The 18,721-nt window shown below is 41.3% G+C and overlaps 2 protein-coding genes across 4 annotated transcripts in view; one reads left to right on the top strand and one right to left on the bottom strand.

The window, feature by feature from the left end:
- LOC139555218 (CCN family member 4-like) lies at nt 1–10,418 on the top strand. Of its 2 annotated transcripts, XM_071368832.1 has the most exons (6): nt 1–191; nt 1,703–1,811; nt 5,169–5,457; nt 5,861–6,115; nt 8,370–8,563; nt 8,814–10,418. In XM_071368832.1, the coding sequence occupies exons 3-6, from the start codon at nt 5,199–5,201 to the stop codon at nt 9,117–9,119; spliced, it is 1,014 nt and encodes a 337-aa protein (XP_071224933.1). In that variant the 5' UTR covers nt 1–191; nt 1,703–1,811; nt 5,169–5,198; the 3' UTR covers nt 9,120–10,418. The 2 variants fall into 2 exon arrangements, with proteins under 2 accessions (XP_071224933.1, XP_071224932.1); XM_071368831.1 differs by lacking the exon at nt 1,703–1,811 and having other exon boundaries at nt 11–191.
- The window catches only part of LOC139555216 (protein NDRG1-like), a 21,015-nt gene continuing 12,323 nt past the window's right edge, over nt 10,030–18,721 (bottom strand). For both annotated transcript variants that reach the window (XM_071368829.1, XM_071368830.1), the window contains 12 exons: nt 18,238–18,358; nt 17,297–17,359; nt 16,941–17,001; nt 16,413–16,499; nt 16,136–16,180; nt 15,848–15,951; nt 14,087–14,149; nt 13,831–13,882; nt 13,440–13,487; nt 12,344–12,379; nt 11,983–12,034; nt 10,030–11,611 (listed from right to left, as the gene is read on the bottom strand). In XM_071368829.1, the coding sequence (XP_071224930.1) occupies nt 11,397–11,611; nt 11,983–12,034; nt 12,344–12,379; nt 13,440–13,487; nt 13,831–13,882; nt 14,087–14,149; nt 15,848–15,951; nt 16,136–16,180; nt 16,413–16,499; nt 16,941–17,001; nt 17,297–17,359; nt 18,238–18,358 (947 nt within the window). In that variant the 3' untranslated portion in view covers nt 10,030–11,396. The remainder of the gene's footprint in view (nt 11,612–11,982; nt 12,035–12,343; nt 12,380–13,439; nt 13,488–13,830; nt 13,883–14,086; nt 14,150–15,847; nt 15,952–16,135; nt 16,181–16,412; nt 16,500–16,940; nt 17,002–17,296; nt 17,360–18,237; nt 18,359–18,721) is intronic.

The following is an 18,721-nucleotide window of genomic DNA, read 5'->3' on the forward strand; positions in this document are numbered from 1 at the left end:
AGTCCCAGTCCGAGACAGTGGTCCTCGCGGAGGAGATGACAACTAGAAGAAGCAGAATGCCTGAGACTTGTGCAGTGCAAAATATTTTGTTTTTAGAAAAGGAGTAATTCTGGGTTCAATGAATTTAAAATTCCTAACCAGTGATGAGCTGGCTCCTGGTGTGGATTCTTATAGCAGCTGGGATTCAAAAGGTGAGAAAGTGTCATAATAATTTTTATTAACACATGGTTGAAACTTTATTTTGCAAATATATTTCTTTCTGAAGTACCAGACCCGACTCTTATGATTTATTTAGATTATTAGGCCTAAATCATTTGTGTAAATTTCCAGTGGTGGAAAAAGTACCCAATTGTCATATTTGAGTAAAAGTAAAGATACCTTAATAGAAAATGTCTCAAGTAAAAGTGAAAGTCACCCAGTAAAATACAACTTGAGTAAAAGTCTAAAAGAATTAGGTTTTAAATATACTTCAGTATCAAAAGTAAATGTAATTGCTCAAATATACTTATGTATTAAAAGTAAAAGTATAAATCATGTCAAATTCCTTATATTAAGCAAACCAGACACCACTTTTTTTGACTTATAGCCAGGGGCACACTCCAACACTCAGACATCATTTACAAACGAAAATTGTGTTTAGTGAGTCCACCAGATCAGAGGCAGTAGGGATGACCAGGGATGTTCTCTTGATAATTGTGTGAGTTGGACTATTTTCATGTCCTGCTAAGCATTCAAAATGTAACAACTACTTTTTTGTGTCAGGGAAAATGTATGGAGTTCTTTGGGAATGTAGTGGAGTAAAAATACAAGTAATCAGAAATATAAATATTAAAGTCCAGATATGCAAAAAAAAAAAAAACTACTTAGGTAGCACTTTAAAGTATTTTTCACTTAAGTACTTTCCACCACTGCTAATTTCCAATTAAGATATAAACATAGTCGCTAACGATGAAAAAGCTATATTGAATATTGAATGGCCTACCAATATGTGATTCCTTAGTCACCTTTAGGCTTCAGAATCAGAGAAGATAATTATGCAAAATTGACTCCTCTGGCATTGGATCTACTGTGACATTTCGAGTAAAATCACCCGGCATTCCTTTTACACATCCCATTCTTAGTCATACTTTACTGCCACCTTGTGGTTGTGTGGAGTCAGGTTTTGTATTTTACTCCAGATTCCACAAGTTATTGGAAAATACTATTATTTGCATGGCCTCAACAAACAGCAAAGTTTCAGTTTTTTTCTAGTTTAATTGTCCTCATGTAAGATTTTAAAGAACCTCAATAGATTTCAAAAGTTAAAACTGCTCACATCGTCTCTGATTTGCTGGGCTCAAACTTATGTTGTATCACACACCCTCCATCAAGATAATTGACAATTGATTGATCACTTTTTCAGTCTCAGCACTTTACAGCGTTTGATGATATATGTCTGTTTAAGGTCACAAGGTCACACAAAGGGTCAAAAGGTTATAACCTTGAACACATCATGGTATTCGGGTTCATCTCAACTCCAATTTCAGCTGTCTAGATATGATGGGGGTTAGGAATGATGCAACTATGCAACAATGTACCTAAACCAACATGCACAAAGCTTGTCATCTCATTAGAAAGCCCAATTCAACTTCCTGTTATGCCATATGTATATGGATATTATGACATTATTGACTACACCTCTCTACTTTCTCTTCCTTTTTAGGTTAAAGAAGGGAAGCTACATGAAGACAACAAACTGTTAATGTCATGATCAGTTGTTGTTGTGGTCCGTGTGGGTTTCATTACCTTGAGAAACACCCATAAAACGCAATGTGAGGCATAAAGTGACATTTTGTGTATGTGTCCCAAATGGCACCCTATTCCCTATATAGTGAACTACTTTTAACCATGGCCCATATTTCTCTGCTCAAAAGTAGTGCACTATATAGGGAACATAGTACCATTTGGGACATATCCGTGTTCTCTAATGTTGTTGTGTAATTGACAGCCTGATGACAGCTGACTGGGCTTCAGCAGCAGAACCCCCTGGTTACTGGCTCTGTGCTACACCCGTGATTAAGCCTCATTGATCTGTATTAAGCCTCCTATGCACGTCATGAATTTACTATTTATTAACAGAAATCTATTAGAAAAACGTAAAGGAAGCTTAAGAGAAACAATATGAGAAACTTATAAGATGATTAAGGGGTCTTTTTTACAATTAATTAATTGGAGATGAATTGTGTGTGTATAATTTACCTGGATTAGAAGCTCTTTGGTTTCTATGATATTTAACATGTTGAGGCTGAAATGTAAGAGGTTAGAGAGGTTTAATTAAGCAATAAGGCACCGGGGGTATGGCCAATATACCATGGTTAAAGGTTGTTCTTAAAAAAATAAAGGAGAGCTCAGATGAAGAAATATTTATGTCCAACATTTCAACAGACATCAGGGTATAATGACAAACACTGCAGGGTGACTCATTTATATAGTGTCAAAAGACACACACAGGTGTCTGTAATCATGGCCGGGTGTGGCCTGATATCATTGGTTAATTCGCATATATTTAAACAGCATACAAAAAACTAATGGATGGCGTACGATCATAGATACAATTTACAATACAACATAAGCCTACAAACATTTACAATAGCAAAATCACAATAATCACAAGAATGGCTTCAGATCAAAGTCTATGTTGAGACCGAAGGGAGCAAGGGTCTTTAAATTAAAGATCCAGGCAGCCTCTCGTTTTAACAATAAATTGTCGAGGTCACCCCCTCTCCTAGGGAGGGTGACATGCTCGATGCCAATATAACATAGAGATGAAATCGAGTGGTTTTCTTCCAAAAAGTGGGCCGCAACTGGGTACGTCGAGTTTTTGCACCTAATGGTGCTTAATTCGCGCTTTGTTTTACCCACATCATTTTTACCACAAGGACAAGTTATAAAATAAATAACTGCCGTAGTGAAGCACAGATTGGGATCTGTTTCCCTGTTTGGAGGTGTTTGAAGGATCTACATTTATAAGTGCCATTGCATTGAGCGCAGCCATTACACTTCTAGTTTCCATCCAGTAGGGGCGCAAATATACGTTGTGCAGGGATATCTTGGGGTGGTAAATCAGAGTTTACCAATTGATCTCTGAGTTTTCTGCCCCGCGAGAATACGACCAAGGGAAGGTCCGAAAACACATTACCGATACCATCATCGGATCTTAGAATGTGCCATTGTTTGTGAACGATTCCCTTAATTTGTTCAGAGCACTTTGACTAGAGGGTAGTTAGAACACAAGAATGCCTAGGGTTGTTCTTAAACATGACGCAACACGGACTTCCTGGATACAGCCCTTAGCCTTGGTATATTGGCCAGATACTACAAAACCCCCAAAGTGCCGTATTGCTATTCTAAACTGGTTACCAACGTAATTAGAGAAGTAAAAATACATGTTTTGTCATACCTGTGGTATACGGTCTGATATCCCACGGCTGTCAACCAATCAACATTCAGGGCTAAAACCACCCAGTTTATAATAGAAAATTCTACCCTGCAGTAACCTGTATGGGAATCTCCAAGACAAGTTCGTTAAGCAGTGTTGGTCGGCCCATACTGGAGGCAGTGGTTGCTGTTATGACAGTAACAACAAGAGTTAATATTGTTTTCAATGGGCCGGTTTCCCGGACACAGATTAAGCCTGGTCCTGGACTAAAAAGTGATTTCGATAGAGAATCTCTATTGAGACAGGCCTAGGCTGGAAACCGGTCTGGGAAACCCGCCGAATATGTTCTGATTCTGAAGAAAGTTCCCCAAAAAGTGTCTGCTGTTGAATGTTCAGACATCAGAAATAAGAGTAGTCACAGCATTTTGGCCCGCAGATGGCATGCAAGGCACAGCCAAAATAGAGTGTATGACATTTTAAATTAGACCATTAGGCGATCTGGCTACTTGATCTGTAATAATGTGTTGTAGAACACTCTGTGTCCTGACTCATACAAGGAAGTCATGCTCTCTTCACACTCAGACAGTCTGGATCCTAGACTAAGAATCATGTTTGTAGCCAGTCTGAGCCAGCGGACGGGCCAGTTTCCTCAGAAGAGACCCATACACTCTGGATCCTAGACTAAAAATCATCTTTATAGCCAGTCTGAACCAGTGGACGGGCCAGTTCCCTATGAAGGGACTCATACAGTCTGGATCCAAGACCAACCGCCAATTGTTTGGTTGTAAAACTCTCCCTGGTGGCTTGTTCAGACAGCATCTGTTTATGAGTGCTTTAAAAAATGTTCTGTTACTGATTTTGGCATGAATATATAGTTTGTACAGGCAATATTCATGAGGTAAAATGTTGGACACCTTTTATTGAACTTGTTTTGTCAGCTATGAACATACTTTATATTTTCAAAGAAACAATATGAGAAATAGGCAGAATAATATACAGCCAGAATATTATGTAGACAGGAATCAAGTATTACCTAGACTAACCAGTATCATATTGATGAAATCATTTTTTCAAATGTAGCCTTGGCCATGGGACAGGACTACTAACTCAAGACCTGTGGAACAGCAGGTAGCCTAGCGGTTAAGAGTGTTGGGCCAGAAACTGAGAGATTGAATCCCCAAGCTAACTAGGTGTGCTTTTGGGCAAGCAACTTAACTCTAATTGCTCCTGTATGTCGCTCTGGGTAAGCACGTCGCCTAAAGGACTAAAATGTAATTGTCTCTCCGTTACCCTGTAATTCAACATTGCTATAAAGAAGGACTGCAAACCAGACCTTTAAGCCCATTCGGGAGGTGCAACATTTATCCAGCCCAATAAGGGGATTTGGGTCTATTACGTCGTTGGCCGAACGAGAGGGAGTTAGTTAGGACAGGTTGGAAATGAAAAGATTAAGTAGATGAAGTTAATTATGACTTTATTCCTTGGGGTGAATTAATACTGCTTATGTAACAGACTATTATTCTCCTGTACTGTTGCTACTTCAACCGAGTGCTGAGAAGTGTTTTAAATTGTCCCAGATATGGTAGCCTACTCAGAAAAAATACATATGTGATGCCTTAGGGATGTCTGTTCTCTACTTACATGGTTTATTGTGTTACAAGGTCATAGCGTTTGACCATACCAAACTAAAATATGTATTATGCATATCGAGAGCGCATAACCCTAACTCCTCCTTGTCCCTCTCATCTAGGCCTACTCCCAGACCCAGAATTCCACTGCCATGCTGCCCCTAACAGAACCCACAGACCTGGAGCCATACAACCGGATCCAGTACTGCCACTGGCCCTGTGAGTGCCCCCCGGTCCTCCCCCCCTGCCCCGCAGGAGTGAGCCTGCTCATGGACGGCTGTGACTGCTGCAAGGTCTGCGCCAGGCAGGTGGGGGAGGAGTGCAACGAGGCAGACACCTGTGACTACCATAAGGGACTGTACTGCGACTACAGCGCGGACAAGCCGAGGTACGAAAAAGGAGTGTGTGCATGTAAGTGTCATTCTAACCTACTAAAGACCGTTGTCTTACGTCAAATCGCGTCACTTCTACACCACGCTCGTCCCTCAACCGAGTGTAGGTGGAATCAACTCGCTATCTGACGTAAGACAACGACTAAAGACACCAATCATAAGTCACAGTAACACTGCTATCATCATGTCCCAACACACTGCATTGCACATCTAGTAACATAATCCTTGAAGAAAATGAGAAATGTAATGACAAATTAACAATTAAAAAGTGAACATGTTTCATAATCATATTACCCGATGTCATGACATGTTTGTTTTTGTTCAGATACCACTAAAAACAAAAGCTGCTACATTACCTTGTCATCATTACCACTGTGTGTCTCTCTGTGATGTAAGACTTCTGTCCTGACCTTCTTTGCCAGATATGGTTGGCACGGGCTGCGAGCATGACGGTGTGATCTACCGGAACGGGCAGAGCTTCAAGCCCAGCTGTAAATACCAGTGTCTGTGTGTGAACGGGGCCATCGGGTGCGTGACCCTGTGTACGGACTCCCAGCCTCCCCGGGTGTGGTGCCAGAACCCGAGGAGGGTCAAGATCCCCGGACGCTGCTGTGAACAGTGGATCTGTGACGAGCCCAAGAAGGGGAGGAAGACTGCTCCAAGACATGCAGTGGAGGGTAGGACACAGATCCAACAATCAATCAATCAATTAAGGTTAAGGTCATGTTTTATTATGCCATTTGTAAGTATCAGAATACATACATTGGGATGTCTTTTGTAAGAGCTCTCAACAATCATTAATTTAATCAGTCAATCAATGGTGGCTGGTGTCACTTAAAATGTGAGGACATGCTCATACTAATAGCTGGAATGGAATGAATGGAACAGTATGATACCATTCCAGTCATTGCTATAAGCTGTCCTCCCGTCACCAGCCTCCACTGCAGTATGTTACAGTTGATATGTATCTATTGAGAATCTTAAAACACTAATAACACAGGTGCATATTGGGTATTCCTTTGTGAATTGTGAAGCAAAATAGTTTGAGGACAGTGCTTCAGTGTAGCTCACAGGTTGTGCTGCTGTTGCAGCAATATGTTGTGTGGGTTCTTGGAACAGTACCTGTGGTGGACTAGGGTGTGGGCGTAGGTTGTTACTCCAGGGAGGAGCAGAGGTGCAGCTGTGTAAGAGAAGACCAGACGCTTTTCCTGTACACTCTCACTCTCTCTGTGTCTCAGTGTTATTTTTGGGTAGTTCAAGTGCTCAGCGATCCTGGCCAGTAGTGTGCAAAGCCAAAAGAGAACTTGGATTTACTAGAGAATGTTTGTTTTGGTTAAAAATACAAAATAGCAACGAGAACTGTCACCCTTGCACAACTATCAATCTTGAAGGTAAAAGCACTTCTCATGGCAACAAGCTATTAGGTCCAGTTTTGATGAATAATTATATCACTGCCCGTATTCAATTGTTATTATTCTCTGTCTCTCGCTCTTTATCTATGTCTCTCTCTCTGTATGTCTCTTTCTCTATGTATCTCTCTCTCTCGCTCTCTTTGTATGTCTCTTTCTCTATGTATCTCTCTCTCTCGCTCTCTTTGTATCTCTCTTTCTCTATCTATCTCTCTCTCTCGCTCTCTTTGTATCTCTCTTTCTCTATCTATCTCTCTCTCTCGCTCTCTTTGTATCTCTCTTTCTCTATGTATCTCTCTCTCTCTCTCTCTTTGTATCTCTCTTTCTCTATGTATATCTCTCTCTCTCTCTCGCTCTCTTTGTATCTCTCTTTATCTATGTATCTCTCTCTCTCGCTCTCTTTGTATCTCTCTTTCTCTATGTATCTCTCTCTCTCTCTTTGTATCTCTCTTTATCTATGTATCTCTCTCTCTCTCTCTCTCTCTCTCTCTCTCTCTCTGTATGTCTCTTTCTCTATGTATCTCTCTCTCGCTCTCTTTGTATATCTCTTTCTCTATGTATCTCTCTCTCTCGCTCTCTTTGTATCTCTCTTTCTCTATGTATCTCTCTCTCTCTCGCTCACTTTGTATCTCTCTTTCTCTATGTATCTCTCTCTCTCGCTCTCTTTGTATCTCTCTTTCTCTATGTATCTTTCTCTCTCTCTCTCTCTGTATCTCTCTTTCTCTATGTATCTTTCTCTCTCTCTCTCTGTATGTCTCTTTCTCTATGTATCTCTCTCTCTCGCTCTCTTTGTATGTCTCTTTCTCTATGTATCTCTCTCTCTCTCTCTCTCTCTCTCTCTCTGTATGTCTCTTTCTCTATGTATCTCTCTCTCTCTGTATGTCTCTTTCTCTATGTATCTCTCTCTCTCGCTCTCTTTGTATCTCTCTTTGTATCTCTCTTTCTCCATTTATCTTTCTCCATTTATCTCTCTCTATCTATGTATCTCTCTCTCACTATCATGTGTATCTCTCTCTATCTATGCATCTCTCTCTCTCTCTCGCTCTATGTATCTCTCTCTCTATGTATCTCTCTCTCTCCATGTATCTCTCTCTATTGCTCTCTCTATCTAGCTACGTATCTCTCTCTCAATTCAATTCAATTTGCTTTATTGGCATGACATAAGCTTACTTTTGAGATTTCCAATATTAACATAATTAAATAATACTAACCAATATTGTCAACAATAATCAAGGGTAAAAATGACCATACATTGAACAATAACAATGGCATAGGGGACATGTGCAGGTTGGTTGGTCTGTCAGACACTGTCCCTCCTCTCTCTCAATTCAATTTCAATTTAAGGCCTTTATTGGCATTGGAAACATATGGTAACATTGACAAAACAAGTGAAGTAGATAATAAACAAAAGTGAAATAAACAATACAAATTTACAGTAAACATTACACTCACAAAAGTGTCTGTCTGTCTGTCTGTCTGTCTGTCTGTCTGTCTGTGTGCCTGTCTGTGTGTGTTGACATAGCTCTTCCTGCTGAGGCTCAGGGCTGGAGCAGGAACTGTGTGATCCAGACCACCTCCTGGAGTATCTGTTCTAAGACGTGTGGTCGAGGTCTGTCACTGCGCGTCTCCAACGCCAACGAGAGGTGTGAGATGGTGAAAGAGTCCCGCCTCTGCAACATACGGCCCTGTGGGGTGGACATCACCAAGCACATCAAGGTACATGTACTGACGTGCACAGACACACTTCCACGCTCAAATATGCACGCACACGTGGACACAGACACACATGTGCATGCATGCATAGACGCACATGCATTGCATAGAGGTCAAATGTTTGTTCATGATATCTATATTGAAGAGTTCACCTAAAAAAATACAACATTCCCAATATTATAGGAACATTACAAAGCATTGATTCAATCATTCGACTTGTCCTCTTTCTCTTTCGCTCTCTCATCGCTCTCAGCCAGGGAAGAAGTGTCTGAACATCTACAGAGAAGAACAGCCAAAAAACTTCACAATCTCGGGCTGTGTGAGTAAGCAGCCTTACTGGCCTAAATACTGTGGGGTGTGTGTGGCCACGGACCATCGCTGCTGCATTCCCTACAAGTCCAAGACCATCGACGTGGAGTTTATGTGTCCCAACGGGGCCGTGTTCACATGGCAGGTCATGTGGATCAACGCCTGCTTCTGTAACCTCAGCTGCAGGAACCCCAACGACATCTTCGCCGAGCTGGAGAATTACTATGGTTACCCTGAGATCGTGAACTGAGACATTTCAATAATTAGCCGTAAGCTTATTAAGGGCTCTATTCAGTCTGGATCGCTGAAGCGTTACAGATTGCACAATATAAATTTAAAGGTAATTTCTGATTGACCCAACATATGCAGTGTTTACCGTGAATGCAGCCGTCGCTAACACGAGAACATTGCCTTTAAATTTTAATCACGCTGTAACACTAAACTTTGGTGATACGGAGTAGAGCCCTAAACTTCCATCTACCTACATTTTGATCTTCTTTTCCCTTCCTCAAACGTTTTTTGTCAGAACTTCCTTAAAAAAAATGATTTGATGTTTGTATACATAAAGGCAGGTATTCAATCCGAGGCGCGTTATAGTGCACAGCACCATGCAACAGACAGTCCGCCGTTTGAAGGCATTTTCCCGGTGTCTGCGGAGATGGCATTCATGGTAAATGCTCTGATTGTCAGCTCAAGCCTAAATTACCTTTACAAGTCTGTTATAGTGTGCTGCTCTATATCTTGCATTGGATTGAATCAATTAGATTGAATCCCACCCAAAGTATTTTTCTTATAAGGGGATATTTAAACTTGAGGATTTTTTTCAGCATATCTTTATGCTCTGTATAGGGTTGCTTTGGGAATGAGTGTGAAATATTTTAGTTTTAATTTATTCAATACTAAATGATTGAATTTTTTTTGCCATACAGGTATTTTTTGAAAGTCACAGAAACAAGTTTCACGAAATCTCGTCCACACTCATGTAAAGATTGGTTTGATCACGTGGCTCTGAATTGAATAATGAGTAAGAGACGGCGTGAGATGCTACTATAGAATGCATGTACTATATATGGGTAAATATCCATCTGTGGAAGTGTGGTGTCATTCTTACAACGTCACATTCTTCTTATGATCATTGAAGTAATCACAACACCAGGACAAAAAGTTATAGGTTTTTATTTATTAAATAAATACAAAACTGTTATGCCATATTTAATGCTTCTCATCTACAGCATTAGGCAGTTGTGCATCTTTACAAAGCGATGTAGGCCTGTGTTGCTGTAGTGCAAGTAAGAGTGGGAGGGTTTTTGATACGTTCTATGGATAACTATCCTCACATTACATTATGTGGATCTATCGGCTTGACTCTCTCAAATCCATCACAACAAAATAACTTTAATAAATCAGAGAAGGTTTCCATGGCACATCTTTGTTCTGCCGTGCTTGATTGCATAGAAAACATTTACATACACACACAAAAAAATATCCAAAATAAAAACTTTTGTCTGAAGCCATGATCTGTTAATAAAGCAATAGGATGCTTTAGCTGGTCGATTTAGTGTTTTGTGTTTGATTAATGAAAAGAATAGCGTATTTTGGAATGTTCTAGAATAGAACAGTTACAATTGTTTGATTCCACAGAGTTGACAGATACAGAACATCCAGGACTTAACTCAAAATGAATGGACAACATCATAAAACAGAGGAATGGTTACAGGAATGTGTTGTATGCACATGATACATTTCCGATTCCCTTCTTCCCACGGTTTCAAAGACGAATATCAATTTGAGCAAAGAAACTATCCACTTGCCTCCCTATTCTTTCTCCACATCTAGGCCTAACACTGTCTATCCTATATCACACAGAACATGAATTATAACACTGAAAAGTTAATGAACAATAACAATGAGAACAGAAAGAAGCACTCATTTACAGTCAGGTACGTATTTAAGAAAACTGTGTCAGATGTGATAAAACACTACAAACAAACAAAAAAATCCTAATGAGAGATTTAAAAGAAAAATGTACAAACTGGTGTACTAGGTACTCGCTCTGCAGCAACAGCTTTCTCCCACATTCTCCGTTGCGGTGTCACTATTCAGCCACAGCTATCTCCCACATTCTCTGTTGCAGTGTCGCTCAGCTGCGTTGCCCCTAACACCTAGATATTCCACCGGACTCTGCAGATGGGAAGGGATCAGTTTATTTCAGTTTATTTTTTTTCCCTCTACAGAATTTCCTTTATTATGCAGTAGTATATACTTGCATATCTTTACAAAAACAACTCTTTGCATAGAGAAAACATTCTCCAATTGGGGGCATCCCAATTGCATTGAATGGAATCCTGTGTGTGTGTGTGTGTGTGTGTGTGTGTGTGTGTGTGTGTGTGTGTGTGTGTGTGTGTGTGTGTGTGTGTGTGTGTGTGTGTGTGTGTGTGTGTGTGTGTGTGTGTGAGAGAGAGAGTGGTTAGTGGCAGAGCAGCAGGAACCAGGGGGCTGGAGGTTAAAGGTCGAGGGTAAGGGTCGTCTAGCAGGACACTTCGGTGGACTTGAGAGCGGCGCTGCGGTTTGCTGTGCCTTCCATACTGTCTGTGTGGGAGCGGCCACGCTTCTCGTTGGTGTGTGACCGGCTTCGGTTTCCCTCATTGGTGTGAGACCGGCTCCTGTTGCCTTCCATGGAGTGGATGCTGGATCCGGACGCCGTGCGAGAGCGGACCAGTCTGGTCATGCTGGCAGCAGGCACTGAGGGAAGGAGGAAGAGGAGAGAAGGGGGAGGAAAAGGAGGCAGGTGGAACAGGAGGAGGTTAATGATCCATTCACACTCCTGTGTCCATGGTCAGCTGAATTCCTATTGAAGGCATTATGTAATATATTATATTTAATCATTACAGAACAGGTAACAGACTTCCTGTTGTCTAAATGTGTAATCTGAAGGTAAGTTACTCATCTCATCTCCTAGTTCTAGACAATGTCATTCTTACAGGTTGTCGTGAAGATCCATATTATTAGTTGGCAGCAACACTAATAGGGTAACAGGCTTTTATATTTCTACATACCTAATGTTAATATAATTACTGGTCAGCGTTGGTTACACAGAGAGAGTGTGTACTTACTGTAGCCCATTCCCTGAATGAAGTACTTGAAGGCCTCTGTCAGCTTTGCAGGCTGTCGAGAGAGCAAATGATAAAGTTAGGCACTTTTTCCCCCTGTTATTATCCACATAATGACATATCAACTGACAGATTCATGGCGTATCCTACAGACTCTGTGATAATGAGAGGCATATGTATGACAGCTGTTGTAGCAGATGGTGCTGAGCTGGGTATAAACTCTCCAGCCTGACGTCCGTGCCTCATTGCTACTGTCACTAATGCTCTTAAGTGAAGCTGCCCTGTATTAGCCCCTTAACTGTTATCCCTTGGCCACCCCAATCCGCCCGGCCTCCGTGAACGTGTTACCAAGCTAGAAACACACCTGGTCAACCATGGGCAGGCCTCCACAATCAGCCATCTGGATGGAGGAGGGGAGAAAAGAAAGAGGCTATGAGTGGAGTCAGTTAACACCTCACGGGGTGCGTCATTTAAGAGAGCAGAGTTAAGGTAGCACGTCATCAGCGGGACAACATTAGTCACCCGCCATAACTCTTCATTACACAAAACAACCTCCCATTTAATATTTAACACTGTCTCAGCAAACAACAAGGTCCATTAACATCACGTGTCCATTAACATTAACATCACGTGTCCATTAACATCACGTGTCCATTAACATCACGTGTCCATTAACATTAACAACACGTGTCCATTAACATTAACATCACGTGTCCATTAACATTAACATTAACATCACGTGTCCATTAACAACACGTGTCCATTAACATTAACAACACGTGTCCATTAACATTAACATCACGTGTCCATTAACATTAACATTAACATCACGTGTCCATTAACAACACGTGTCCATTAACATTAACAACACGTGTCCATTAACATCACGTGTCCATTAACATTAACAACACGTGTCCATTAACATTAACATCACGTGTCCATTAACATTAACATCACGTGTCCATTAACATCACGTGTCCATTAACATCACGTGTCCATTAACATTAACAACACGTGTCCATTAACAACACGTGTCCATTTCCCTTAGCCTCTGGACAGTTAACAGTTAACGTTGGTAAAACGTGCCCATTTGGTCACAGCCGGGGGCATGCATTTCATAGGTAAGCCTAAGTAGTAGGTCAAACAGGAAGAATTGTGATATGGGTCATGTTCATCAGGAATCGAACAGAGGTAAACAAACTCAAACAGGGAGGCCTCTAGCTGGACTTCGTGCAATAAATAATGCAAGTTTTTGTTTTCCGTTGCGAAACGTTTTATATTACATGCCTAATGAACAGGACCCTGGAGGCTGGGTACAGCAGCAGTAGCCTCGGCCTGTGGCAAGGCTAGCAAATCAATCACCAGGTCATTACTGAGCTACTGGAAGCTTATCAGTGATCGTCTTTCCATGATCAGATCTGTTATGAGCAGCAGGAGGGAGATTGTTGGAGGCCACTCACCTTCAGCAGTGTGGTCTTTGTCGGGTCCAGCTTAGTATTGCACTCCACCTGTGGACGCAAAGTACAGAGTCTAATTTAGCGACTAAATATCATTCATTTACCATAGTAGAGAAATAAATAGGTAGTCAAATTAAAGGAATTGGGGGAGTAATATTTAATTGCTAGAATTGTTTTAGTTGTGTTTGACTTCTTTCCCTATTTTGTCCCATGTTTGAATCATAAACTACATTTTTAACCTTCCATTGTTAATCTTTAAAAATCTCCTGTTAACTTAGGTGAATGTTCAACGCATCAACACATGTTCCTAGGGACCGGGAATGAGGACAAGAGGCATTATCGTTAATGATTTGTTTATGACATTTAGGATTACAGAGTGTGTACTTAAACTTACCACAGCGTCAACGGCCGGAGAGCTGTCTCCTACCACCAACAGAGAAGGACACCTGAGAGCAATAACAGGAATTGGAACAAATTTCAACCTGTTGGGTTAGAGGATTACAGGGCCAAGTGTTTCCTCGACTATGTGACCTATTGACCAGGCTATAACTAGGGCCCAGAGTTTCCAGGTCAGGGAAAACTCAGGGCTCTAGCAATATGCCATGTGAGGTGATTGAGGTATGGTGAAAGTCAGAAGGTTTGGAACTCACGTCAGGGTTCTGACGGTGACTTTTCCACCAGGAATGGGCCTCTCAATCTCCAGATCCCGCCGGCTGGGATGGGAAAAGGTGGGATATCAGTGAGGCACAAAATTAACATACATATATTACAAATATAATAAATATACTATTAAACACATGAGACATTGAATATATTAGAAATACATAGGTCATATATATGTTCATAGGCAGTGTTCAGTGTACTCTGGAAGACTTTGAAGACTTGAGTATGTATATAAAATATACACTGAACAAAAATATAAAAGGCAACATGTAAAGTGTTGATCCCATGTTTAATGAGCTGTCACACAACACAATGCCACAGATGTCTCAAGTTGAGGGAGTGTGCAATTGGCATGCTGACTGCAGGAATGTCCACCAGAGCTGTTGCCAGAGAATTTTTATGTTAATTTCTCTAACATAAAACATTGTTTTAGAGAATTTGGCAGTACGTCCAATCTTCCTCACAAACGCAGACCACGTGTAACCACACTAGCCCAGGACCTCCACATCCAGCTTCTTCACCTGCAGGATAGTCTGAAACCAGCCACCCATACAGCTGATCAAACGTTGCACAACTGAAGAATTTCTGCACAAACTGTCAGAAACCTTCAAGGAAGCGCATCTGCTTGCTTGTTGTCCTCACCAGGGTCTTGACCTGAATGCAGTTCGGCGTCATAACCGACTTCAGAGGGCAAATGCTCACCTTTGATGGCCACTGGTACACTGGAGAAGTGCACTCTTCACGGATAAATCCCAGTTTCAACTATACTGGGCAGATGGCAGACATGGTGTATGGCGGCATGTGGGTGAGTGCATGTGGGTGAGTGGTTTGATGATGTCAACGTTGTGAACAGAGTGCCCCATGGTGGTGGTGGGGTTATGGTATGGGCAGGCATAAGCTACGAACAACAAACACAATTGCATTTTATTGATGGCCATTTGAATGGACATAGTCACCGTGACGAGATCCTGAGGCCCATTGTCATGCCATTCATTGGCCGCCATATCCTCATGTTTCAGCATGATAATGCACGGCCCCATGTCGCAAGAATTTGTACATAATTCTTGGAGCTGAAAATGTCCCAGTTCTTCCATGGCCTGCATACTCACCAGACATGTCACCCATTGAGCATGTTTGGGATGCCCTGGTTCGAAGTGTACGACACTGTGTTCCACTTCCCGTCAACATCCAGCAACATCCCACAGCCATTTAAGAGAAGTGGGACATCATTCCACAATCAACAGCCCAATCAACTAACTCTATGTGAAGGAGATGTGTCACACTGCATGAGGCAAATGGTGGTCACACCAGATACTGACTGGTTTTCTGATCCACACCCCTACTTTTTCTTTAAGTTATCTGTGACCAACATATCTGTATTCCCAGTCATGTGAAATCAATTGATTAGGCCTAAAACATTTATTTCAATTGACTGACTTCCTTATATGAACTGTAACTCAGTAAAATCTTTGTAATTGGTGCCTTTTGCTTTTCTATTATGTTGATGAGTAGTCAACGTATGCCCATGGTATTCCTAAGCAATAAGGCTTGAGGAGGTGTGGTATATGGCCAATATACCACGGCTAAGGCCTGTTCATCGCACGACGCAACGCTGAGTGCCTGGACACAGCCCTTAGCCGTGGTATATTGGCAATATACCACAGACCCCAGAGGTGCATTATTGTTATTATAAACTGGTTTACAAAATAATTAGAGCAGTAAAAATAAATGTTTTGTAATTTATTTACCTGTTGTAAGCTTTAACAAAGTGTTGAAGGTTGTACTGGTTCATGTCATTCATGATGTGATGGCGGTAGGTGGCGATAAGGTCATGGTTGTTGGAGATTTCCTCCTACAGAGACAAGAATAAACACCTCCTCAGACTCTGTGATCTAGTGACACAGTACTGAACATTCTAAGCCAGCTGTGAACTGTCTTATATCTATGTAGCCGACAATTAGAATAGATTCAGTGGGATTATGTTGAAGTGATTTGCAGTTTCAATCACTGTCTCTATCTGGGGGCTCACTGCTTACCTTTCCAAAGAGATGGCCGATGAGCATGTCAGGCAAAGGAGTGACCTGAAAAGAGATTCAAAAGCAGATTTATATCACAGCAATGATCAATCATATGCTGTATACACATACATAGTTATGTGATGCTTTGTTGAAATGGGTAGAGAATGCCCCAAGCTGATTGGGCGGGTGGGACTTTTGTGATTTTGTGAAAACTGTTGACAATGTAAAAACGGCTTTATAAAATCAAAGTTGATTGATTGTTGTGGATCTGTGGACTTTAGGAGATGTATAATACCTTGTTTGCAGCCCAGTCCATCCACCCTTCAGCACAGGGGTTGATATTAATCAGAACCAGGCCTTCCACCAACGTGGGGTAGTCCAGCTAAAAACAGAAACAAACATTCGGTCACTGACTTCTTAATGGTGAAAATATTGTTAAAAGTACTCGTTGAAACTTCAAAGGGGTCGATTTTATTCACTATACTCATTGAAACCTCAACGTTTCATTACAGAGAGAGGTCAGATGTGGGTCAGTTAGGAGTTAAAACGTTCTTTGTGTTCCTCCATTGCTGGGTATCAGCACAGTGAGACCCCACAGAGCCGGGTGTTTTGGTGCAGAGCCAGTCTAGAACATTCCACAGACTCTCAGCAAGCAGCAGGCTAAAGCAATAAGCAGGAGTGAACTGCCAAAATCAGCACAGCATCACTGGAAACATTGATCTCGGTTCTAATCCCGGTTTGATTAAAACTCTTCATAATGAAGCAAACTTAAGCATGATTGAGAGGGGAAATAAGGAAGGAGGGAGAAGGACATCAAACTCACAGCGAATCTTGCAAGGATGTAGGCTCCAGCTCCGACGGCCATTCCAATGACGCTCTTCAGACTGTGGTTAACAACAAACAAAGAGAATATCATCAGAATCTCTTTTTTGATCCAAAATGGATGCAGGTCTAATACACCATGGTCTGTATTCATAAAGCATCTCAGAGTAGGAGTGCAGATCTAGGATCAGTCTTAGTCATCATGATCTACAGGGCAAAACAGCAGCTCTAATCTGAGACGCTTTTTTATGTATATGAATCCTGAACGGTCAGCAGTGTAAACCCTATGGACTGGGTTCAAATGTATGAGGAGAAATATCAATTTCAAAATCGTATAAAGTCCTTCTTTGGACTTACCCAAAATGCTTGAGGACCAGGGGGAGAGACTCAGACAGCAGATCCATGGAGGGGTACTCGTACCTGGAGAGAAAACAACAACCGTCAGGGGTAAAGTACTTCAATTATCAACACTTTACAATGTATCTTATCACAGCCCTCCATCTCTCTATTCCATCAATGGCCTTATACTGGATTCTGATATCTGTTTTTCACTTTGAATATCTCTCCTATTCAAGTGAAGTGTCAAAGCATTCAGGTAAAAACAAGCAGTGTAAACCAAGTTAATGATTTATCAAGAGAGTGTAAATGTGTCACAAAAATAATCTAGATCAACAATAAAGAACTTTGATGGGGGCCACAAATAATCTGAACTCATCATACGGGGCTGCAGTTGCTCGCAGGTCTGTGTCATTTTTTAAAACATTTTAGAGTTAATGTTGTGCAATTCACATTTTTCCATGGTGCGTAGAGAAAATGTTGCTGTTTTAAAGCAACTTGCTGCTATTCTACACATTTTAGCATGGGGCGGAGACAAGATTTTGCAATATTATAACTAATTTCATGCAATTCTAAAAATGAGAGAAATGTTTGCAGTTGTTGATATATCTGACTGAAACTGTATAAGAAAATCAAATGTGTACTCTACTATTCTAACTCACAACAGTAAGACCCCGACTGAGTAAAAAAATACATATAGTAATAATTGATCTGGGGATCTTCAAAAGGAAGCATGGAGCCACCAGTTGCCCTTCCCTGATCTAGATTCTCTGGCAAACAGACGGACAAGCTGGCACAGACAGGCAGGCTGACCTACATTTGGTGCTAAGGCGAGGTGTGGCGTGGCCTAGGGTGGTTTAACGGTGGGTTCGATTCCGGTCCATTCTCTCCTCTATATTTCCCCTCAGATTTATTTGTTGATTGGATAGTACTGTGAGATGATACTAGGCGACTGGACTCACCCGGTAGAGAAGGTGTTGGCCCCCTCGTGCTGTCCAGGGGCATCGACATGGCACACAGCAAAGTGCTGCATGATCTCCTGCATGTCCTCATGTTGGAACATGGAGTCAAAGCACGTCTTGTCTGAAACAACATGGAGGGCAGGTACAAGATGTTAGTGATGAGGTCTCACATGATTTGTAGATGTCAGATTTCGAACACGGTGACCTTTGAGTGTTTCTTCTCAACGTTAGATAATGCTAAGGAATAGATACATCTATTCCATTTACCATTATTTAGCCAATAAAGAGAACCAATTCTCTTTTACAACAATTGACTCAAGCTAAGTAAATTAACTGTCGTTGACCAGCCGTTACAATCAACAAACAGACGTTCTCATTCACAATGAAGGCAGTAAAACCAAAGTGCATGGGAGCTTTAGACTCACATTGGGGGTGACATTAAATCCATTAAATATTATGAGATGAATTAAGCGTTTGAGGCTTA

This window comes from Salvelinus alpinus, chromosome 26, assembly GCF_045679555.1.
Source record: "Salvelinus alpinus chromosome 26, SLU_Salpinus.1, whole genome shotgun sequence".
Taxonomy (NCBI): Eukaryota; Metazoa; Chordata; class Actinopteri; order Salmoniformes; family Salmonidae; genus Salvelinus; species Salvelinus alpinus.